A 26,895-nucleotide genomic window follows, 5' to 3' on the forward strand; every position below is an offset into this window, starting at 1 on the left:
AATTACGACCTATTTAGTAATTATTAACTATTTAATAATTATTTTTTTTGCCAATTTTACCAAATTGGCAAAATTACTTACTAAAATCACTAGCCAGTTGTGTCTGAGTTTAGCGAGCCGAATATATCAAATGGAGGCTTCGTAATGGTTATCTCCAACGTCGAATAATTCTGATATGGCATGTGAAAAAGAATGCTATTATAGTGATAGGATTGAATTGGAGGGCTTCAGAACTGTCAGCGAATACCACCGTGTCGTCCGCGTATCTTATGTTATTGATATATTCTCCATACTGCTTCTTGAAAGATTTCCTCAGATGTTAAACAGCAGTGGTGATAGTATACATCCCTGACGGAAGTAATAAGATAATAAACTTTAAATGAAAATTGCAATAATTACTGTACTACAATATATTACCAATAAAAAATTAAACTACATGTTAATTAAAATTATTTTTTTCAAAACGTGATATTCATTTATATTTCCAATTGAAAATTTACCAAAATATAAAAAACAAGATGTATAAAAGCAGCATTTGACATTAATAACATCGTCATGTCAAATATGTTTAACAGTGTTACTTATTACCTGAATCTTTGGAAAAAATAATAAAATTCGGAAGTAGACGATACGCATTTAACTCTAACTAAAGTATAAAAAATATGTGGCATAGACTAATAAAATACTAGTTCTTAAAGTTAACATAATTTCTTTCTTGAATTTTTTCCTTGTTATTAAATCAAGAGGAGTTAAATCAAGAGGAGGAATCAAGTCAAACTCTGTTTTTAAATCAAGAGGAGTAATTCAAATTTACCGCGTCCAACCTCAGGCAAGTTTACTCCACTGTTATGAAATTTTAACACTAATGACATTTATGAAATTTTGACACTATTGGCATTTCATAGGTTAATTAAGTTATATCAGCGATTTTTTGTGTTTACTGCGTTGTTCCTTTAATTTTTAGATTTTTAGCCTGCTTTTATACAAAAACAGCTATTTTTAGAATTCTTTAGCGACGTATTAGTATAATTTGATATTTATGGATTACCGTCGAAGGCCGATATGATCAACCAAAAAAGAAGATGTATTTGGTGATTTTTTTAGTGACTTTCTTGGGTGTGAATCTGTCTTTTTAGTTTACTGCTCCTGGTTTAAAAACAAAGCATAGTTTATAGCAAGTTTTCATAACATTTTAATGCAAGATATTTCAGTATCTTGTAATGTACGTTTGTCATGTACATTTTTACAGTCATGCAAATGCTGTGGATATTGGATTTTCATAATTCATGATCTATGAATTAAATATTTTTTTCCTTAATCTCAGAGTACGAAATAGTTGTCTGTGAGGTTAATTGAAACTCGATATTTTTTTTCCAAGTCGCCTATAATATTGACGCCTATATGAAATAATGTAATCAACATAAACGGTCAGTTGACACTTATATGGAAATATCAACATTCGGTATTACATAGTTGTATATATTTAACACATTTTGAGTTGAAGACCTAAGTGGAGGAAGGAGGTATGTCACACTTTCTATAGTGAATGAAGGTGATATGTGACTTCTCTATTATATGAAACTTACACTGTACCTATAAAAAGTTTAATATAGTTGGTTCGCTAAACTCAGACACAACTGGCTAGTGATTTTAGTAAGTAATTTTGCCAATTTGGTAAAATTGGCAAAAAATAATTACTTAATAGTTAAAAATTACTAAATAATTAATAATTTTGGCAAAATTGGCCAAAAACAAAAAAATTACCTACTAAAATCACTAGCCAGTTGTGTTATAGGGAGAAAAGCTCTTCTAGCTACCCCTAAAATCAGGTGGCTTAACCACATCAAGTAATACAGAGGATGTCCCATTACCCAGGGCATCTAAAGTAACGCTAAGTTCAACGCTTCCCCATTCGTTATGTCCTTCGATGGGGAGGGGTGGTGGTATAGCTTGGGGGGTCAGATACTTACCACTCCATTACGGGGTGTGACCGGTTTGATCTTCGGACATGTGGGTCCCACTTTTCCATTGGAACACACATGTCCCCCGGGTCTGGGGTTGATACGAGCATGTGTGTGTGTGTGTGCCAGTTGTGTCTGAGTTTAGCGAACCGACTATAACATTTAGTGGTACAGTGTAAGTTTCATATGATAGAGGTATCACCTTCATTCACTAGGAAACTCAGAATTTTAGAAAATTTGACATATCTGCTTCTTCCACTTAGGTCTTCAGTTATTATGGACATAATCGTCTTTGGATTAGTCCTATAATATAGGACTTTTAAGAACATGGAAAGAGTGAAGCTAGTTGTAGTGACTTATCAAGGAAGTACCAAACGAAGTTTTTTCAATGATAAAATTGTGTGTATAAGATACCGTACTCTGTACAAACCAGGAATGACATCACTGATAACGATTTTTTTAATTTTTTTTTTATTTCTTTTATTAACCATTTTTTAGTTTAAAATATTTAATTTGCAATAGAAAGTGTCCATCCACATGCAGGGTTAAAATGATGGAGAAGTGTATATTGAGGCAATAATAACTATGAAAAAAATTTACATAAATATCTTACATTATTCTGGTTACTTTATAGCTACACCTCATATTTATCTATTAAAAATAATAAAAAATATTTTAATAAAGTACAAATTTTACAATGGACTCAACATTAACTATTTATTAAAAATGAAAAAGAAGAATATGTTTTTACACAATTTTCTTCAACATTTAATAATGAAACTAAAACAAAAAACGTAGTAGTTGAACATAGTAAGAAATTTTCAACAAAAAGTACTGCATATTGCATATATGACTTGTAATAAAAAATATAGAACAATAGAGGGAAATAGTATTGAAAATCAATCACAGCATCAATCCTATATAAGAAAAAGAAGAAATAAATAGACACAAGAATAGGACCATTACGTAGAATGGATAGCTACAGTGTGTATGTAACCCTTAACCAATTTCAAAATTATACATATTTTTAATATCTACACGCTAAATTTAAACAATAATTTAACAAATAATTTAATTACATCAATATTATTTTCAGTTATATATTTTTGATGATCAGGTAATATTTGCGTAACACTCTTAATATTTTCGTAAGTTTATTCTCGCTGTAAAGTCATAATAACGACCTCTAGTGGATTTCAGATGAACTAGCTTCGAGAGGATTTTTTAATGTCAAACGTTGAAACATGCATTTGAAACAAGTAGGTAATATTCAGTATTTATTGTTACACTTTTTTTACAAATTTTATATACAACGTCGACGCCAACTTTTATTGAAACGTGAAAATTCCATGTTATTCATTTTATATTACCCAATAATTAATTTAAAACATGTAAAAATAAATAAGGAATATTACCTACCTGATTCAAATGCATGCACGCTCAGCGTTTGACATTAAAAAGCCCCTCGATGCTAGTTCAGCCGAAATACACGAGAGGTCGTCATTGTGACTTAATATCGCGAATCTGTATTGTTGATTTTAGCATTTACAATATCACTGTTACCCTACTATATAACCAAATACAAAGTAATTTAGATACTTTCGTCATACAGAGGGGTAGCATCACCTAGGGACATAGAATGTGGAGATGTATTGGTTCGAGGAGTAGACCTAACAGACCTCGGGCTCTTGCTGAGGTGTTTCATTCTAGAACGTTCGGCGTCGTTGTCGTATCTAGGAGTTCGTTGACCTACAGATCTTGGAGTATTACGGCCATCACTTCTCGGAGTAGCTAGAACAGAAATGCCAAATTAAGACGTTGATTTCCATAATAGTAAAAAAAATCGGCCCCTTTGGCCATGAGGCTCACGCGGCTATACTAACGAGACAACTACGGCGTGTCACACGGTTCAGTTTCGTTTAAAAATAAGATTTCTAAAATTTCACGCCTCAAGAACTTATAATAATTTAGTAATACAAATTTAAAATCTTTTGTGTATAAATCATTTCAAACGATCGAAAGAACGCGCGAACACTTGTGACGTCACCAAGTTATATTCTGTAATGACAGATCTGATGTCTCGTATAAAACTATAAACCATTTTGTCTACATTGGTGTTTGACACAGTTTTTGAAGAGATAGTATTGAATTATGTGTGTGTTTACTATGGAAGTAAATACTATTAGTGTTGTTTAGTACCATTGTTTAAAAGTACAACCATTAAAACCCCCAATAAAATATTTATTAGATTATCAGTCGATAAGAAGCTGAGTGTGATAAAGTGGTTACATGAATGTTCATAAGGACGTTAGACATTTTAGTTCATTCTCAAAGTCTTCATGTATGTGAAGATAGTTTTAATGCAAGTATTTAATCTCTGTTGTCTGCGTAATAGTTTTTTTTTATAAATCGAGTATATTTTGGTAGATGTACATTAAAGATTGAAATTTACCTATAAAATATTTTTCTGGAACTGTTTTTACTATAAAATTAAAATAAACTAGTCATGAACTCATGATAATAAAGTTTTATGTTCGTAATGGGTAAGTTATCAGACTGCCCTTAAGAAAAACCCTCTTCGATCATTTTAAAAAAATTATCTTAACAAAAACACTCAAATATTCTGAAATATACAATTCACAGCAACCATCTACAGTCTACAGATTTATAAAACTAAAATACACCATAAAATAACTATAACAACTGGACGAATATCAAACGTACTGAATTAATGGCGCGAGACTTAAATATTTTTAACTTTATGACGTCACGACCAATGAGGGCGCATTTTGGACTGGCTGCTATAATTTGAATTTTCTTTCGATTTTAATCGTTTTTAGGGGCCAAACGAAAGACAAAAACAACTTTTTTCTTTGATATACCTATATTTTAAATTAGGTTCTGTTGTGATGTATGGCATTTTTTTATAATTTAAAATTTGATGCAAGTTCCCTATTGATTGCGCCGAGAATAATTGCATTTTACATTTGTTTCAACTTTTGGCTTTCCAATCCGGAAACCGGTATCAAAGAAATTTTAACATAAAAATTATTAATAATCTTAACCTGTAAGTGTTTATAGATTGGCGCTGTAGGGCATCCAAGGGTATCCGTAATTTGAGAAAAATTTGGATTTTTTTTTCAATTAGAAGAATATAATTGCGTATTAGAACATAATTTTTAATTCCAAATAACTTTTCTTAATAACACTTTTCCATATTGTGAAATATAAAGGTACTTTACTCTTTCTCTTGAGCCAAATTCATATTTTTTACCATACCTCGTATACTATTGATAAAATTTGATATCTGATGACTGCATCTTAGATTTTAGGCTATGCAGAGCATTTTATGAAGAATAATTTTTTTCCTAAAATTAATAATAAAAAAGTTTTCCATATGGTTCCAACTTAGTGGGACATATTGCATATTGTATATGTCACATTTTGAATAAGCATATCTTGTTTAAAAATAGTCCTAATATTTTTTACAATACACCATTTTAAAGTAAGCGAAAGGCCACATGGGCGATAATTTACGGCGCCGTAAGAGCAGTAAACCTGACGAGGCATTGGTTGACTAACTCCTATTTCATCTACAATTGGTTGCTCAACCAATGCCTCGCCAGGTTTACTGCTCTTACGGTGCCGTAAATTATCGCCTGTGTGGCCCTAGGGTAAAGAAAATAAGCTTTCTTTTGTATTCAGCAATGTGTATACCTAAATGTAGAAGAAAAAGTTTATAATGACAAATATAAAAATAATCGTAAAACACAATATCAAAAATCGTTAAAAGTATACATGAAAACTTTGAAAAACCATATCTTGCTTAAAAATAGTCGTACCACCTTCTATAATAGCAGATTTGGTAGTGACCACAGCCTAGTATTATGTAAAATTAGAATCACCATGAAATGCTTCACACCTAAGAGAGTGGCACCAACACAAACAAAAATCAAAGTCGAAGGACTAAGTACGGAATCCACGGAGTACTTATATAGAAAAAGAATATCAGAGAAGATTGCTGATAATGAAATATTAGAAAATGATAACATCGAGGAAAGCTGGGAAAAACTCAAAAGTAACATAATTAACGCAGCAACAGAATTACTTGGAGAGAGGAAAGTAACGAATACCAATATATCAAAAAGAAAACCCCATGGTTAAGTGAAGATAAAATGTGAAGAAAAGAAGAAAGCCTTTTTACAATACAGAACACAACAGGCATACAACCACTATAAAAGAATTAGAAACGAAACAAACACTTTAGTCAGACAAATAAAAAGAGAACACTGGGAGAGTTTCTCAAAACAGATGGAACACGACTTCTACGGAACACAAAAGGAAATATGGAGAATGATCAGAGGACAGAGAAAAGAGATGAACGAACTAATAAAAACGAAACACATTCAGAAGGAAACTTGGGCAGACTATTTTCAATCTCTGTTTGCTAAAGATAACGATAACGAACCACCAACACCTGGAGTGACAACAAACGAAGAAATAAATATTGAAGAAGCAGAGGTAACGGAAGCATTAAGGAAATTAAAAAATAGAAAATAACCAGAAGAGGACCGAATATCGAATGAACTCCTAAAGTATGGAGGACAAGGCCTGACCAAACAATTATTAAAACTAATCCAAAAAATAATAGAACAAAACAGAATACCACAAGAATGGAGATCAAGCATCCTAATACGTCTCTTCAAAAAGGGAGAAAAATCGGACCCGGAGAATTACAGAGGAATTAATTTATTAAACACAACAATAAAATTAACGACCAAAGTGATAACAAACTGAATGAAATTATAACATTAGCAGAACAACAAGGTTTTAGGTCGGGAAGATCATGCACCGACGCTATATTTATAATGAGGCAGATTCAAGAAAAATCGTTAGAATACAACAAACCGGCATACTTATGTTTCGTGGACCTTAAGAAGGCATTTGACAGGGTAAAATTAAAGGACGTTATCCATTTATTGTACGCAAGAGAGATACCTCTAGTAATAATTAAAACGATCGAAAATATTTACCAGAACAACACAATAAAAGTAAAAGTAGATGAAGAACTAACTGACCCAATTGAAGCTGGTAATGGGATAAGACAGGGAGATTCCCTAAGTCCTCTGTTGTTCAACCTGATCATGGACGAAATATGGGAGAAAAACAACTTAAAATAATCTGCTATGCAGACGACGCAATACTAATCTCTCAAAGTGAAGATGATTTACAATGTATGCTGCACGAATTTCATATAACCGCTAGAAAATTTAACATGTTAATTTCCCCAAAAAAGACTAAATGCATGGTTATAACAGCAGATGTAATAAGGTGTAAATTAGAGCTGGAGGGTCAAATAATAGAACAAGTCATGGAGTTTAAATATCTAGGCATCACACTATGCAGTTACGGAAAGCTCGAAACAGAAGTGGATGATCATGTGAATAAAGCAAACAGAGCCGCAGGTTGCCTGAATGAAACAATATGGAGAAATAAAAACATCGGAAAGAAGTGAAAGGCAGAATTTACAAAACAGTCATCAGACCAATAATGACATACGCGGCAGAAACACGACCTGATACAGAAAGGACAAAAAGAATGCTAGAAACAGCAGAGATGAAAACATTGCGAAAAATCGATGGTACGACGCTGTGGGATAGAGCTAGAAGTGCAGATATACGAAGGAGATGCAAGGTGGACAACATTAATAACTGGGTGAAAAGCAGAAGAGTAGAATGGAACGACCACATAAGCCGAATGACAACAAATAGAGTAGTAAGGACGGCGAGAGACGGTTCCCCAATAGGAAGACGATTAGTGGGAAGACCACGAAAACGATGGAATGACAACTTACTGGAGGCACATTGAAAAACAGACAGAGTAATGTCTATATAAAAAGAAGAAGAAGACCTTCTATAATAGACTATTTTAAAGGCAATTGACTTCTCTTCCTATTAAAAAATGTACCATTGAATATACCTAAAACTACGTAGAAAAAAGTTACAGAACAATGTTTGCGAAATAATAGGGAAAATGACCCAAAAATGTTGTGACGAACTTTGAAAAATCATATTTTGGAAACCGTAAATCCTAGAGACTTCTACCAAACGTCATTTTAAAAAGGAAGGATATATTCTGTGAAGCAATGCCTATAACTCCGTGGGGGGTGTAAAGCTAGTTCGCGTCCGTAGTAGAATACTACATGTGCACCTTGGGTAATGATAAATGAACTAGCATAATAGGCAGCCAGACAATCTAGAATCTCTATGTCTCCTGGCAAGAACACATTACAATAATAAGATATGCCTCCAACCAACAATTTAAACGGACCTTCTCAGGACCAAGCAACAAAACGACTCGGAGCAAGCGTCCGAAGATGCCATTTAAATATAGAAGGTATCAGTAGAAGTAAATGTGAGTACTTTCAAAAGGTACTCATTGAAAATAATATCGACGTAGTCGCAATTCAGGAAACCCATGTTGAAAACGAGGAACAAATTCTCGCTAGAGGAAGAATTCATGGCTATGATTTATTGGGTGCAACTTACCATCCAACTTATGGAGTAGCAACCTATGTCCGAAACAAAATAGAAAATGAACACATATGTTCTACATCAGACATAAATAACATTCATACTGTTCGTTATATTTATAAACCCCCGGTAGTCCAGTGGCCTCCGCATGTTATTCACGCCCACCCACACCCCTCAGTGTATGTTGGAGATTTCAACAGCCATCATGAACTCTGGAAGTATAGACAAGGTGATCAAAACGGCGAGGCTTTGATAGCCTCTAGCGAAGGGGCTGGCACTTATTTAGTCTTTGGCGCTAAGGATAGGGGAACTTTTAGATCTGCAGCCTGGAGGCGGGAATACAACCCAGACCTATGCTTTGTCTCCAAACAATCAACCCCTGGCGGCTTCACGTACAGTACTCCCAGATTTTCCACATAGTCAACATAGAAGTTGGAATCAAAATACCAATAATAACATCTTTCCCTCGACCTAGGTGGAACTTTAAAAAAGCAGACTGGACGACTTTTACTGCGAGATTGGACAAATGTCTGGGATGGATAACTCCAACACGTGCAAACTATATGAGATTTGTTGGCGCGGTTATCTCTACAGCGAAGAAAACTATACCCAGAGGATATCGTAGAGATTATGTCCCAGTAATTGTATCAAGAATACAACGAAAGCCAAGACCGAGAAATTGCGGACGAACTGCTGCACAGTTTGGATGCAGCCAGACGGCAAAAATGGATGGAAACTGTGGAAAAACTAGACTTTAGTAAATTAAGCAGAAAAGCATGGTCCTTACTTAGAAAACTTGGTAGTAGCAGACACTCAACTAGAGACAAAGTACCAATAGTTCCCAACAGAGTGGCCTCTCACATTGTAGCAAACTCGAGGGCAAAGTAAAACAAGAACTAAAAATACTAAAGTCTGCATGCCCGCCTACATCTGAATACTCTGACGAGCTTACTCCAGAAGAAATTACCTCAGCAATATCAGAAATTAACTATGGAAAGGCACCCGGCTTCGATAAAATACATCCAGAATTTTTACTCCATTGTGGCAAATATGCTAGGAAATGGCTGGCTGATTTCTACACAGATATGTTAAAATCAGGAGAAATATCCCATTCACTAAAAAAGGCCTCGATTATAGCCATATTAAAACCAGGAAAAGCAAATGATCTACCACAAAACTACCAACCGATTGCAATGCTGAGCTGTGTTTATAAACTGTTGAAACGCTTAATCCACAACAGAATTAGAAACAACATATTTGGGTTGATACCTATTGAGCAAGCAGGGTTCAGACCTAACCGCAGCTGTACAGATCAGATTCTATCTCTAACAACACATATTGAAGCAGGTTTTCAAAGAAAGCAAAAAACATCCGTTGCTTTCATTGACCTATCAGCTGCATACGACACCGTCGGGAGACAAGGACTAATCGGCAAACTGATCCGTGCCATCCCGTGCCAAAAGGTAACCAAACTCATTGATAGCATGCTCACCGACAGACCTTTTCACGTCACAATGGGCAACTTAAAAAGTGTCCAAATGAAGTTCAGCAATGGACTGCCACAGGGATCTGTTTTGGCACCCTTACTCTTTAATTTATACATCGCGTACCTACCTAGGACAACTTCGCAAAAATTTGGGTACGCTGACGATTGGGCCATTGCAGCAAGACATAATAATATGGATATTATAGAAACAATACTGACAAATGACCTTGCTGTTATGGGTGAATACTTACGCAAATGGAGGCTACGGCCAAATGCAACGAAAACTGAAGTGTGCTGTTTCCATCTGAATAATGCCTAAGCCAACAAAAAACTCTCCGTTCACTTTGAAAACAGACTACTCACTCATAACTCAACACCAAAATATCTTGGAGTGACTCTTGACAGAACTTTAAGTTTTAAGGAACACCTACAAAGAACGGCAGAAAAACTGAAGACGCGAAATAATATAATCCAAAGCCTCCGTACTCAGATCATCCGCTCTCGGACTCGTATACTCGGCGGCTGAATATGCTTCGCCGGTATGGCTCAATAGCAAACACACGAAGATTATTGACACCCAATTGAACCAGACAATGCGAATGATCTCAGGTACAATTCGACCAACACCGAACTACTGGCTTCCCATTCTGAGTCACATTCCACCGCCGAAACTAAGAAGAAGTCATTCTCTTCTCACAGAATATCGAAAAATCGAGGCTAACCATCAACTACCCGTCCACCATGATAAGCTTGATATCGAAATGAACAGACTGCGCTCCAGATATCCTCCATTACTAAGGGCCACCTCCTTACATCAGGAACATTTCGACCTCACCAACGCTTGGAGAAGACAAAGGGAAAGCGATTCACCATGGGAAGCACACCAGATGGACTGTATCGATCAGAAACTGCCAGGCTTTGAACTGCCCCGCAATACATGGACGGCGCTGAACAGAATAAGAACAGGTACCGGTAGATGTGCTGACAGCTTGCATAGATGGGGAAAGGAACTTACTCCTGAGTGTGACTGTATTGCGCAACGGCAGACCGTCCGTCACATTATTGAGGAATGCCCCCGAAGGCGGTACCCTGGAGTTTTCGATGAGTTCCTGAATGCGACCGAAAATGTTTTACATTACATTAATACATTAGATGTTCGTTTGTGATAGTTCATGTAACGTTTTATATACTTTTTTTAAATCATATGTTCTTATTGTATCTATGTCATACGACAAATAAATATAACTCCGTGGAAAAAAGTTGTGGCACAAAAAACAAAATTGCTTTCTTTCGTTTTTTTGCATTTTTTTAATATATTATTGTAAAAAAAGTATTTTTGACTTTAAAAGGTGATATTTCAATAGTAAATTTAACCTGGAACAACTTTTATGTAAACGTGTTTGTACCAAAAGTGCATAGAACTCACCCTAATGCACCCTGTGCCTAGGGACTAATTCACCCTTTTCTCACAAACGCATCCCTTTAAATGGTAGCACTCCCCCTTTTTTTCATATTTGGAGGTCCGTTTTCCATATTATTATGAAACAATAAAACTCCGTTAACGTTGTAGTTCCTTTTAGTATCAGAAGTGGCCAAACTGTGGCTCGCGAGCCATATGTGGCTCTCAATAAATATACCTGAATTACTTTTAATTTTTGTGTTGCAAAATGTCTTAAATTACTGACAACAAATATAAAGCACTAAGTCTAACACCGTTGCTATTCAATTTGGCCTTAGAATATGTAATATGTAATAAGTAAAATATCATCTGAACTGACAGGGGATTTGCGCGAGTCGAGGATCAAAACTATTGTTGACCTTTTTTTGCTGATGATCTAGGTGCAGTCCCTCATTCTACAAGAGACGTGAGAGAGGCGTTTTCACAACTCGAGGAAGAAACAGGTAGTCTGGGCCTTCGAATAAATTAAGAAAAGACGAAATACATGCTACAATAGTAACAAAAATCCAAGACCAAGAGTAAGGCAGAACATAATTTTATGACCACAACTTCGAATTAGTCTTCTTTATTCTTTTTGCCCTTTAATCGGTCCAATTTTGAACATAGGCTTCCCCCAGTTTCTTCCATTCGTTTCTGTTTAGTGCTTTCTGTTTCCAGTGCGTTCCTCCTATCTTTTTAATGTCGTTCTCCCATCTCATCTGGGGTCCTCTTGCTCTCTTTCCTGTCCATGGTCTCCATTGTTGTATCGTGGTATTCCACCTATTGTCCGTTTGTCTAGCGTTATGACCTGCGAAGCTCCATTTTAGCCTGGCTGTATGTTGTCCTATGTCTTTAACTTTTGTTTTATTTCTTGCCCAGTTGTTTTGCTTTTTGTCTGTTAATTTTACTCCTAACATTGCTCTCTCCATGGCTCTTTGTGTCTTCATTATTTTATCCATGTTTGCTTTGGTCAAAGTCTATGTTTGGCATGCGTATGTGAGAATTGAGAGTATGCACTGGTCAAACACTCTTGTTTTTAAGAGGACGGGTACGTATTTTCGGCTGCAATGCTATTCAAATGGGGATTCATTTTTTTCGAATCCTAAGAAAAGGGACCGTTCAAGTATTACGTAACGTAGGTTGGAAGGGGGTGGGTCAAAATTATTCAAAAATTGCGCTACGCAATTGTAAAACTCCCATAAGAGTGCGTTACGTAGGGGGGGGGGGAGGTTAAAAATCTTCAAAAATCGCGTTACGTAATACTTAAACGCTCCCAAACTAATAAGTATTTTTGAAAAATTTAAACGCAGAATGAAAGATTGCGTTATTAGCGAGGGCCGAAAGTCCCTGAGAACTTCTATGTTTATTTTAATAAGTTACAGAAGTGAAAAACTAAGAGAAAATTTAGTGTGATTTTTAATTTCAAATATCTCATTCAAAATAAACTTTTTATTTATTCTAAGAGACTTTCGGTCCTCAGTAATAATTTATTCTTTCATTCTGCGTTTAAATTTTTTAAAAGTATTTATTAGTTTTTTCAGGATTCGAAAAAAATGGACACCATGTCCGTGGTAATATATTTTCCAAATCTATCTTTGTCTTGCAACGCACTCAGTCGAATAGAATATTGTCAGCATATTGTCAGTCAGACTTTGACAATCAGTGACAATTTTAAATATTTGACATGGCATCGGGAATATTTTGAGTTGTTGATTAAATAATATTGAATCATAGTGTATTTGATAAATAATTGATTTATCAAATCAAAGTGAACTTAATAAAAAGTTATTTATTGTGTATTATTTGTGGAAGATTCAAGCAGATAATACATCAGGATAATATATTCTGTGATCCAAGTATTTTGTTGTTAAAGATGTTCAAAATAGTAAGCGTTCCATAGTAACAATATATTATTAAAAAATCACTTTAAACACTTTTCCTCTTTCTCGATTGAGCACCTATTAGTTTTTGTTGTACGTATAAATTATTACAATCACTGAATACATAGTTAGTGAAAAAATTATCACATTTATTAACTGAATTAATAATTTGCAATTACACAGAAAACAGTTATCCAAGAACATTCAAAAGCCATCTCTTTAAGTTAATGATGACATTTTCAAGTAGAATGACAATCTAGTAATGTTTACATATCCATACCAGTGTGAATTTTACTACACGTAATTTGCCGTGTAAAGACAGAAAAAGTAGGGATAGCCGTAAAATATTTGCGAATTATGTACCCATGGCTTTAAGTATTGTATTGTTTTATTTTTTTATTCTTTAGGACACATTTTAATTTCCCAAATCCTACCCAGGCTAATCTTACCCTTCTTTTTACCTCCGCTGTTTGGTTTTCCTTATTTATTTTTATTATCTGTCCCAAATATATATAATCATTAACCGCTTCTATTGTGGTGTTGTTTAGTACTACGTTTCTTTTATCTTGTGTGTTTGTCATTGTTTTTGTTTTGGCAAAATTCATTTTTAGACCTATTTGTTCGGATTCATTTGCTAGTTCGGTTAGCATGGTTTGTAGTTCTTCAATACTTGATGCTATTACTACTACATCGTCTGCATATCTTAGGTGGTTTAGTTTCTTTCCATTTATGTTTATTCCCATGTTTGTCCATTCCATTGTTTTGAAAACATCTTTCAGTGCTAATGTAAATAGTTTAGGAGAAATAACATATCCCTGTCGACAGGGAGTGCGACAGAGAGATGATCGAATTAGTAAAAGAGTTTAAATATCTAGGAGCGGTAATCACAGATGACAATAGAAAAAGAGAGGTCTCAGCTAGGAGAGCTGTGTGGAATCCCTATCATCATTATTAAGATCTAAGCTGCTAAAAAGATAACCTAAATTAAGACTGTACATGCCAATTATTCACCCAATTGTTACATATGGAAGTGAAACATGTGCCTACTCTACATCAGCGGGAAATAAATATGCTGCTGGTTTTTGAATGGAAAATTCTTAGAATGATATTTGGGCCTCAAAGAGATGAATTGACAGGAGAGTGGAGAAGGCGCCCCAAAGGTGAATATTTGGTGACTGTGTATGGTACTGACAACTGACAAAACATTGTTATCTAGGATGGTCAGACATAAAAAGATGGGCAGGTTATGTGGTAAGATCAAAAGGAAGACAGTGTTAAACAGACAGAGTTTTTTGAGAGACAGTAGAAGATCAGAAAATGGGCGTCCCAGAAAAAGATGGAAGGATGATGAAGAACCGAAGTATCCTGAAATAGTAAAGGCTACTTGTAGAATTATTTGCATATTTGAAACAACGATGTGAACTATTTTATTTCATTTTAAAATTCGTGAAATCCAAACACTGAGAGAAAAATTTAATACCTTTTTTACACTTTTTAAATAATTGTTTAATTGCGGCTCGCGAAAAATTTCAAATTTTGAAAAATGGCTGGGACTATCAAGGAGCTTGGCCACCCCTCTATATCATTCAAACTCAGAAACCTTGACAATAATTAAAACATCAGATGGAAGAAGATTTCAAGCCATTTAAGATGTGGTGTGCTATAAGAATGCTTCGAATACCTTAGCCAAAAAGGCAAACAAACCAAGGCATATGCTTATAAGGATATTAATCGTCTTTGGTAATATCTCTGGTGGCAATATGGAGAGGTTAGTGATTTATGGAAACCGGAGGGAAAGGGAAGTAGATGGCTATCACTAACCAGATGAACTGGCACAGTGGAGGAACTACTAGAAACATCTTTAAGAGTAGATCAGAATCAAAAGAGCAATGTGAAGATCATCAATATCCATACTCATTCATTACACATACATATGCTAAGAAATACAGAATAAAGAAGTATATTATCATAATTATTGGTACTTACATCTAGATCGAGCCCATGCTTCTGCAGCTTTCTGCCAATCCGTATTTTCATTTCCTCCTCCTCCCTTACCATATCTATCTTCGTTTGAGCTTCCACCATATCTATGACTTCCTCCTTTACCATACCTATCACCGCCGTATCTATCAGTTTGAAAGCTTCTATTACTCACTGAGCTTCTCGGCGATTCGGGAGGTTGGAATCTTAAGGATTCAGCATAACTTCCACTTCGCTGATTATGACTTAAATGACTACTGTATGAACTCTGGGAACCTGGACTTGGTACAGGGCTTGTAGGAAGCATTACTGGAGATTGTGCAGGATGGTTGCGATAAATAGGAGTTCGTTGGGAGGGAGTCACCGCGCCAGGATGTAAAAAGGGATTGTTGAGACCTTGTGGTGCTGAGCTCGCCATGTGTTGGGAAGGTGTTTGATGACCATAGCGGGGAGTTTGCTGCGTATGGGGTGTAGCGTACGGAGTCATGTATGGAGTTTGACCACTTGGAGTGTAAGGCTGAAATAAAAAACATATATAAAGAAAATATTCGACAGACAAATTACATTTATTTAAAATTATGACATAATAGTAAAAAAATAATGTGTGTGTACTTTGTACCCACGTAAGAAGTTATACTTCTATTATAATATAATCTAACTTTATATTATGATTTCAACGAAATCAATATACCTATCTACTTTAAACAGTTTTTTGTATTGTATTTAAATATTAAACTAATTTTAGAAAGAACAAAAATAATACCAATAATAAAAATAAAAATAACATAAAATAATAAAAAAAAAAGGATATGACTTTGTCAGGATTTGAACAGGGGACCTCACGATCCCTAGGCGAATGCTCTACCGATCAGCTACCACGGCTTTTGTATTCAGTGGATCATTTCTCGGACATAATTACAATCTCGATGACAGATACTTTAAATGAAAATAAACATTCACAATAATACCTACTTATTAGGAGGAAGACAAATCCACAGATATAAAAATTATAATAAATATATTTACTAAAAACACTAATAATATATTCCTTTCACGCACACCTTATTTGCGCTACATAACTTAAAAGATGTAGCGACTATTTAATACGATACTGTCCGTGTGCGCATGCGCCGGGGAATGTAAAAATTCACCCTCGTGCCCAAAGAAGTATAACTTCAAAAATGATATTAACCCATTAACGCCGAGAATAAAAAATTTTTGTTATCGACAAAATTAATTAAAAACAATAAAATAAAAATGTATACCATTTTTATTCAGTTGAATGCGAAGGCAAAACAATCTTACTTTTCAATTAGAATACGGAGTGCAGTCCAGTCCCTTGAATCGCGATTTTCGGTTCTTATTGGAGCCTTCATCGGAAAGAACGTAGGCACTGTTCTCCATATTTTAACTGATTCGCATCGAGAGGTTTTCCCACCCATTGCAACTGAAGTGATGATAGTAGGTGGCTAGCGCCATCTGGCATTGAAAGACGAAGTAGTTTTCAATCCTAATAGTAAATTATTAATATTGAAAATATTAAAAATATTACTAAAAGATTTTTAAATTGAAAACTTATTGGTACACTTTCCTGGTGACACCTCCAAGACTTCTACAATTTGCAAGTCAAATGGATGCTGCAGTGAAGACGAGAGGGAAGGAATTCTACACTATGCAATTCACATCCCCCGTCTGCAGCTGGTAAAGTTCCAACGGAAAAATGCACCTAGATACTCTACGGAGTAATACGACTATAAAATAAAAATGTACACCACTTTTATTCAGTTGCAATGCGAAGGCAAAACAATCTTACTTTTCAATTAGAATACGGAGTGCAGTCCAGTCCATTGAATCGCGATTTTCGGCTCTTATTGGAGCCTTCATCGGAAAGAACGTAGGCACTGTTTTCCATATTTTAACTGATTCGCATCGAGAGGTTTTCCCACCCATTGCAACTGAACTGATGATAGTAGGTGGCTAGCGCCATCTGGCATTGAAAGACGAAGTAGTTTTCAATCCTAATAGTAAATGGACCGTGATAGTGTGACGTCAAAACGTCAAATTTTTTCCAAACACGTTGTGTCTAGGTATACGCTAACGTGTACGCAAATAAAAATGTTAGGTAGAATTAAACGTCATAACAAATATTTTTCTATCAAACAAACACTAAACATATCAAAATAGCGTGTATCAAAATATACAGTCACTGCCGACGCTAAATAGTCACTAGCTTGATGAAATTTAACTTTTTTATTTGCGTATTAGCGTGTACCTAGACATAACGTGTTTGGAAAACTTTTTTTGACGTTTTGACGTCACGACTATCATGGTCCATTATTAATATTGAAAATATTAAAAATATTACTAAAAGATTTTTAAATTGAAAACTTATTGGTACACTTTCCTGGTGACACCTCCAAGACTTCTACAATTTGCAAGTCAAATGGATGCTGCAGTGGAATAAAAATGGTATACATTTTTATTTTATAGTCGTATTACTCCGTAGAGTAACTAGGTGCATTTTTCCGTTGGAACTTTACCAGCTGTAGACGGGGGATGTGAATTGCATAGTGTAGAATTCCTTCCCTCTCGTCTTCACTGCAGCATCCATTTGACTTGCAAATTGTAGAAGTCTTGGAGGTGTCACCAGGAAAGTATACCAATAAGTTTTCAATTTAAAAATCTTTTAGTAATATTTTTAATATTTTCAATATTAATAATTTACTATTAGGATTGAAAACTACTTCGTCTTTCAATGCCAGATGGCGCTAGCCACCTACTATCATCACTTCAGTTGCAATGGGTGGGAAAACCTCTCGATGCGAATCAGTTAAAATATGGAGAACAGTGCCTACGTTCTTTCCGATGAAGGCTCCAATAAGAGCCGAAAATCGCGATTCAAGGGACTCGACTGCACTCCGTATTCTAATTGAAAAGTAAGATTGTTTTGCCTTCGCATTGCAACTGAATAAAAATGGTATACATTTTTATTTTATAGTCGTATTACTCCGTAGAGTAACTAGGTGCATTTTTCCGTTGGAACTTTACCAGTGGCAGACGGGGATGTGAATTGCATAGTGTAGAATTCCTTTCCTCTCGTCTTCACTGCAGCATCCATTTGACTTGCAAATTGTAGAAGTCTTGGAGGTGTCACCAGGAAAGTGTACCAATAAGTTTTCAATTTAAAAATCTTTTAGTAATATTTTTAATATTTTCAATATTAATAATTTACTATTAGGATTGAAAACTACTTCGTCTTTATTAAAAATCTTTAAATATAACAAGTGTTCTGTACAAAAGGTAAGATGAAAATTGTTTGTAAATGAAATAGTAATGGAGAAAAACACTGTTCCCATATGGGACCACTAGACGCGAACCCGATAGATGTTTGTTAATAGTTATTTGATATGAAAATTGCGAAAACAGTCAGTACAAAGGACCACACCAGATTTGCAGCACATTATTTTCCCCCGGCTTAAAAATCTAAGTCGTTCGTTTCTTCTTCTTTTGTGTTCTGATATAGAAACAAAATGATTTATCCATTGTACCGAATACCTCCAATTCAAGAGTCAATTCCTGCAGCTGCGGACACTCTTCCTGATGATTTCGGTGGGTCTTTATATCTTATTAGATACGTTTGAATAATAGCCCGTGTAAATTCAAAGTGGCTAATGTAACGAGCAGATTTTCTGTACAACTTCCATACATTTTGAATGTTCGTGTCCACTAGATGTAAAAATGAGCATATACCATTTTTTAGAACGGATTCCAATTCGATTGCAAGTTACATTGCTCTTCATCAAATCAGTGCCACCCCTATTATTATTGTATTGTGAACGAAATAACCTCAGAACAACAATGTTTTTTCCTGTCTTGAAAACCTTTTAACAGGTGTAGTTGGTGTAATTCAAAAAGTTCTGTAGGGCTTGAACCAGCATACTTTGAGTAATCAGACTCTGGAAAATCATACACTGTAGGAACCAAATCCCCTATCTTCGCAAAAATCTCTATTTTGCTATCGTGTGAACATAATTAGTATTATCCGAAAATACAGTGCCTCCGATTCTAGTATCATCCGGCCTGAAGATAGCTGGTTAGGATTTAGATTATGAATAAAACCCGCGTCATCTTCATCGGTCAGATCTTCATCTGTCAAAGTGTTACTATCTGAAGATTTTATGTAAATGGCAGAAACATCGTTAGTACTTTCGTTTTTCTCGAAAGATATATCGATATCTTCTTTCAAAGAAATGTCTCTAAAAATAAAGAAATTAAAAAAATAGCAGTAAAAACGACATATCCAGCAAACAGCCCAGCGGTTCCATTTGGGAACACACATATTTTTGGCGTAATAAAGAAAAAACCAAAAGATGAAATATTATGAAAACCTGTACAATTTATTTATTGAAGTTTGTGTAAAATCTTTTAAAAACAAAAACGAGGATCCTAGTGCAAAAAGTAATAAATAAAACACTTACACGAAACGAATGTCCATATTTTGGCACAAACAGTAAATTGAAAAAGTTATTACACTGGAAAATAAGTATAAAGCTAAATTTGAGTTGTTCATTCAAGAAGGGGTAACCATGAACTACAAATAGGCCAAATCTCTGCGAAATTTTACCTAACAATATGGTAAATAGGCTCCGATGGGTACGAAGTTTGGTGGCTCCATATGGTACCCGTAGGCGTTAATGGGTTAATAGTGAAAATATCTCTTCTGGTATAATTTAATTGACTATTACAGCTACATTTAATAAAATGCTGTATCTCTTCTGTTTTATAAGTAAACAGTATTCTAAACTAACCTAGGCATACAGTAGTCTGGTATTTTCGCTGATGTTCAGTTTATGCATTCATCTTAAGTTTCATTGTAGACACTATAAGGTCTAATCAACCGTCACTGCTACTATTTTTAGGTAAGTCACTTTGCAACCTAAATATCTATTACACCCACCTTTTCTAGTGGCTTTAAGCGGTTAGATAAATGCTTTTCTTCTATTCCATGATCTCCCAGATATCATGCTCTGAAGTTTCTTAGGAAGCAGCAGTTTGAGAGTATATGTATGGAGAGTCTATTAGGTAGGTCTCTTTACCTTACAGAAACTGTAATACTTAGTCCTTTTTTCGCTTCTATGCTTTGCTTTTAAACTAGGAGGAGTAAACTAAAAAGACAGATTCACACCCAAAAAAGTCAATAGAAAAAACACCAAATACATATTTTTTTTGTTGATCATATCGGCCTTCGACGGAAATCCATAAATATTATTATACTAATACGTTACTAAAGAGATCTAAAAATAAACTGTCTTTCGGTCCTTTTCCTAGACGAAAAGAAAGTGGATACGTGACCGTGTCCTTTCTGTTTTCTTATATATTCATCGTCTCCGTGCTTATAAAGCCGGAGATACCGGATGCAACCAGAAAGCAGTTTCTTAACGAAAAGTCTTAGATTTATAATATTGTTTAATTGTAGTAAACTTTGTATATCGGACTTTTCGTTTTCCTCTATTTACGAGAGATGTCGCTGATTTGCGTCTTAAAGGTGAATTATTGAAGTCACGGTAAGTTCCCTTAAATAAGGCAACGCTAGTGTTTGGTTCAGAGTTGTGACTGCATAGCTTCATTGATAACGCCTGAGAGGCAGAATTAGCTATCTGGAGATGGTGGTCCAACTCTGAATCAAATAAAAGCAAAACAGTCTTTTCTCTAAAAATAATTGTTTTTTTACATAAAAGCAGACTAACAATCTAAAAATTAAAGGAATAACGCAGAAAACACAAAAATTCGCCGATATAACTTAATTAACCTATGAAATGACAATAGTGACAAATTTTCATAAATGTCAATAGTGTCAAAATGGCATACCAGTGGAGTAAACTTGCCTGAGGTTCGACCAATTGCAAACAAGCATTACCGCGCGGTAAATTTGAATTACTCCTCCTGGTTTAAACACAGAGCATAGTTCCGGAGAAGTATTTTTGATTGTTTCATTCCATGTAATAATTATTCCCACGGTTTTGATCTTTTGCGATCTACTTTACTTTGAATTTCTTTGAGTATTAAGTCGTTACTAATTCCGCAAAACGTTCCTGTCTCCTAAAGGGTGTTTTTGTAGCTTTCTTGGCTACTGTGTAAGCAATTTCGTTTCCATCCACTCTCGCGATATATTTCGCAGTCCATATGAGGGTAGCTAAATTTTCCTTTTTATTTAAGCAATACCATACCCCTCTACACATGTGATTTCACTGTTTCTACGTTTTGATTATGGGATATCATGACGATTTCTTCTCCCTCATGTTTTTTGAATACTAACTGGATGTATTTTCCAATGTCGAGATTCAGCTTGACTGATACTTAACCTTTGGCCTAGTCTCTCTTAGTATTTAGTTCTGAGCCCATACATTCCTTTCCAAGTTTTTTCTCCTATTTTGCTGCAGTCTTGTTTGGCTTAGAAATGGTGTCCTTGTTTCATTAATTTCTCCTTAGAATTGCAGTCAATATAATCACAAAGTTATACTTCTTTCGCATGTCGCCTTGGGTAGGCCCCCATATGTCTTTCATTTGAGTTGTATCGAGAGTTGGATCTAATGATGCCTTCTTTGGTCATCCCATATAAGAGGTTTGTTTTCATTGGGCGTGTTCTCATTGTACCTGTTATGCATACGCAAGCTGATGTTTAAAGCATGGAGATGTTTAAAGCAATTGTTTCACATAATGGTTAGACTGGTCCTACTCCTAAGGTCACTGTCACGTGAGTGATGATTAGTATCACTATTTCCGTGTACATCCACCTAAGGAATTTTGGTTGGCCCAATCTTTTTCCTGCAAAGACTGTACATACTATTAATGCTTCTGTGGACTTAACGATCATCTATTTTTCATGTTTATCCCACATAATTTGTTAAGTAGGATGAGGCCGAGATAGTTAACCTCTATTTTACATTTGTTATGGTGCCTATGTTGGCGAACATCATTGCTACCTCTAATTTGTTAGCCCGCAGATTTTGCCTGTAAATACGTTTTTTTGTCTGGTTTTCTTTTGCCAATTGCCTTATCTTGGAGACGGGTAATTAGGGAAAAGAAACCGTTACGACCTTCTCCAATTGATTCTCCATTCAATTCTGACTCCCCATTATTTCAATATTTCTAATGTCACTCCGTTTTCTTCTGCGCTTTTATTATTTTTTAGTTCTTTGTGTACTGCTTTTACCCCTATCATTGACGAGTCTCGTTATTTGTTCTTGATCAAAGCCTCCAATAAACATCTATTTAGGTTAGCATTGTCGAAAGGCGGAGGAGAGGACCTCAATGCTGAATAAACTAATGCCAAATATAGGGGGGCCCGGATCCCAGAAGAGGCTAGTGATGTTACAATCAATACTATCCATAATATTATACGGGCTCCAGTGTGGCATGAGGTCTTCCAGATAAAAAAGTATAAAGACATGCTTCTGAGGGCTCAAAGGAAACCCCTGATCAGAGTGTGCAGCGTGTACAGGACTGTGTCAACCATTGCCTTACAGGTGGTGGCTGGTTCTCTACCGGTGCACATCCTGGCCATGGAGAGTCCAAATGTACCGAAGGGGCAACGGGGCGATAGGTTCAGGGCCACTGGAGAGAGCTAGAAGTTGAGACGTGGCACAGGGGATGGGCAGCCGAAGTCGGAAAGGTCGGCTGGACGAGATCCCTGATCCCGGATGTAGTGAGGTGGTACGGATGTCGGCATCGGCGCGTCAACTACTACTTTACACAGTTTCTGACGGGGCATGGATCGTTTCGACAATATACCCACCGTATTAAAAAAACTAGGGACGATCTATGTCCCGAGTGTGGTGTGGTGGATGACGCGCGGCATGTCGTGTTCGTATGCCCTGCGTATCGCGCGGGGCGTACCGAACTGCAGCTAGGCCTGGGATCTCTCCTAGGCGAGCCCCATGAGCTGATCGATAGAGCTATCGACAGCAAACGGGACTTTGAGCTGATCATTGCCTTCGTCACAAAGACAATAAAGCACAAAGAAGAAAAAGAGAAGCGGCTGCAAGCGGGATGACCGCTTTATATTTATTTTTTTTAAATGTGTTTGTGTTGTGATCGGGCAGCCAGCGGAGGGTGGACCCTTTACATCCAAACCACGCTGACTGCCTATTTTTACCTACTTATTTTACTTTTTCATATTTTTAGTTATTTATTTTATCTATTTACCTATTTAATTTTATTTATATAAGTTTATATTTCTTTAGAACATTTTTTTATTTTTCGGTTTTTCCTGTCTATGTGTTCTATCTTTTCTTTCTTCTCTGTCCTTTCTTTGCTTCTTTCCTTTTTATTTATGTCTTTTCTCTTTCTTTTATCTTCTCTCACTGTATCTCTGCTCTTTTCTTCTCTTTTTCCTCCTTTTTCACTCTCGTTTTTCCCTTTGTGTTATGTCTTGTATCGTTTTCTGGGAGTCAGTGGGGAAGGACCTTTTACATCCGACCTACACAAACTGTCCCATTTTAATTTCCGAATTGAATGGGTGGATGAGTAAGCGCGCATAGATGAAGGTATGAATGATTGGAGATGAATGAGAGAAAGTATGAAGGGGCGGACGAGAAAGAGTGCACAGGTGAAAGTATGAACGACTGGAGTTGCTCGTAACTGCCAACTGACATCTTCTGGTTGTTTCCATCCGGGATTGGGGGCATCCCGGTCGCCCCACCTGCGCACGGGTTGTGCCAGACGGTCGCTTCGCTGACCGCTGCGGGGCGTGGGCGGGGGTCGGCCCGGGGGCCAACTAATCCGTGGAATGCACGCTAGGAGTGCCGGAGGGGAGCTATGAGTAAGGTAGACGGGTCAGATATGCTCGCTAAGAGCGGTTCCAGACCCGTCGACTGGAGAAAAGAGGGGGTGGGTTTAGTCGGTAGGCGGAACGTGATACAGATAGGACGGACCGAAACCGACACACCTGGGACACCTTCCCAGACGGTCTTGCGAAGATTCCCACCTCACAAAAAAAAACATTGTCAAAAACACACATATTCTTGATTTTCAATCTTTGGAACGATAATAATACTTTAGGAAGAAAAATAACGATTGAAGCAACAACGTCTTGCTTCCTCTTGATAATCTGATCATCAGAGTTACGTGCTGTAACTACCACTAACCACTACTTTATTTTCAACTTACCGTATTAATATAATTGCCTCCATAACCAGGGGTGTGGGGATAATGTGGAGTTTGGTTGGTGGCAGCAGATAACGCTTGAACTACATGACTTGGCAAATTTTGAGCAACTCTTTGAATAGCTTCATTATTCATACCTGAAATACAATAAAACTTAAGTACAGCTAACAAAATAAGATAATTGAGATTATCTGACAGATCCACATTTTCAGTAAGATATCTCACTGTGTGACCCTGTAAGCGTTTAGCGGAGTCATGAATTTGGAGGTTTTATTTCAATTATTTCGCGAAATAAATGTCATCAATATATCAGAAATGGTAGAAAGTAATTTTTAATATAATTTTATTTTTAGTTTAATTTATGTTGTAGATTTTAGTTTTTTGTACCTGTACATATTCAAAGTGCAACTTCATTCTTATTTTTCTGCTTTTTGTTAACACTTCACTTAATACATAAAACAAAAACTTTAAAGTTTCCTTCTACGGTGATACACTGAGTCGAGTCCAACGCTCATCTTACAATTTGATGCTTTTTGACAGAGCCTCTAAATATAAGGAAAAATATTGGAAATAATCATCTACAAGAGATTCTATAAACACACAGATAGGAGAGGATCCAAGAATACCAATTTACATTCAGAAAAGGAAGAAACTGTAAAATTCAGCTAGGAAGAGTGGTCAGTGACGAAAAAATCGACTTAAAAAGGAACAAAATAACAGGAATGTGCATAGAAAAAGCCTACTACACAGTGCAGAAAAAAGCCCTAAACTTCAGGGAAGTGGCCAAGTACAGGACCAGAAAATTCTTCCACGAGGTCACAACAAGACGTCTTAAGACTAGAGATATTGTAAAGGATTTAAATTAGCATCCAAAAAAATAAGAATATTTAATGGGTTTAATTTTTAAAAGTCTTAAAGTAAATATTACATGCAATGTTTGGATTTCGTAAGTAGGTAGTAGGTGGCATTGATTTATGTAATCTAGGCCACGCATAGTGAAAATTGCAAGTGGACAAAAATACTGTTATTAGTAATTCACGGTCACATTAGACAAATATGAAAACATAACAAACAAATAGGATAGATATGTATACGTGAAAAAGGTATCAGAGATTATTCAGAAACAGACTTAGCTAGAGTACAGACCAGGTAACAACCATCCAACACCAACTAGTTACTGTCATACGTAGTGAGTTAATAAATATATTCAAGTACATAGTGAGTCGAAGTTAATCAACCCCATCACCGGTGGTTGCAACCCCGCACCACCATAATATCCTCAACAACAACAGAATACAGAATATACATCGAGAAAAACATACACTGATTGACCATCTAAATCAGTAGGTACGGTGCCAAAAATAGGACATACAGAAACAGACGTCAAGTAGCCCAACACCACAGAAAATCAGGTATCCGAAGAGAATGCGGTTCCACAAAGAAAGAGAATCCAAAGCAAAGTGCATAAGTGGAACCTTGGCTAAATTATATACAGTGATGAGCATTGTAATAACCGGCAAAATAACGCAAAAAATTTAAAACATAATACATTGTGAAGTAAAAAGAGATGAAACTAGTAGAGGTGGACATTATCGATATAAACGTATAAATTGACATTACATTACATAGTTTCCCACCTTGTCCCTGTCGAATTGAAGAGAAATTTAATCATCTACTCTTATATAAGTCACATCATTGTGGGATATACTTACTATACGCGGGTGTGGCACTTCCATATCCAGTTCTGCTTGAAGCCATCCTTGGCGTGCTACCTGGTGTTGCACCGCCTGGCGGAGGCTCCCGGAAATGTTCTTTGAACCATTTAAATAACGAAGAAACGGAATCAAACATTTGTTGTCTAAACCGAAAGCCTTCTGGAGTAACTGTTACATATTCGTGTCTAACTTTGTTGCGTGGAAGATACGAAAGAAGAAATTTACCAGGTATATTCTAAAATAAAACAAAAATTTCTTTATAGGAGAAAATTCAAAAGGAATTTTAATAATATGTCAAGAAATGGCGGCACTCTTTTTTATCTTTTTTTTTTACTTTCAGAATGCATAAAACAATAACAATAAAATAATAATTCAGTATCATATCTCTTTAGTTTTTTGCATCTGCTTCATTCAGCAAATTTGATAATTACTGGCATGTATACCGGGTGTAACAATCAAACTGTGTTTTTTTCTCAAAGTTCGTAAGTTCGCAGCCTGTGGAAAATTCTAGCATCTATAAAATACTGAAATTAAAACCCAACTATAGACTCAGGTTTTCTGACTCAACATTTTGGTTTTTAATTCATTCGCTTATGTTGGATAATAAAGAAGTAAGTTACTTTAACAACTAGCCATGTTTTTCATAATATATCCTCATTTTCTGCTTAGTTTGATAAACAAGCCTAAAGTAGACTATGAGAAATTAACAATTTGATAAATGTCAAATCGTTAACAGT

The 26,895-nt window shown here is 35.8% G+C and overlaps 1 protein-coding gene across 2 annotated transcripts in view; it reads right to left on the reverse strand.

The window, feature by feature from the left end:
* Positions 1–395: 395 nt before the first annotated feature.
* The window catches only part of LOC114340166 (transcription elongation factor SPT6), a 168,549-nt gene continuing 142,049 nt past the window's right edge, over positions 396–26,895 (reverse strand). For both annotated transcript variants that reach the window (XM_050655712.1, XM_050655711.1), the window contains 4 exons: positions 26,156–26,393; positions 24,447–24,580; positions 15,285–15,795; positions 396–3,752 (listed from right to left, as the gene is read on the reverse strand). In XM_050655712.1, coding sequence (XP_050511669.1) covers positions 3,553–3,752; positions 15,285–15,795; positions 24,447–24,580; positions 26,156–26,393 — 1,083 coding nt within the window. In that variant the 3' untranslated portion in view covers positions 396–3,552. The remainder of the gene's footprint in view (positions 3,753–15,284; positions 15,796–24,446; positions 24,581–26,155; positions 26,394–26,895) is intronic.

The sequence above is a fragment of the Diabrotica virgifera genome, chromosome 7, assembly GCF_917563875.1.
Source record: "Diabrotica virgifera virgifera chromosome 7, PGI_DIABVI_V3a".
Classification (NCBI taxonomy): Eukaryota; Metazoa; Arthropoda; class Insecta; order Coleoptera; family Chrysomelidae; genus Diabrotica; species Diabrotica virgifera.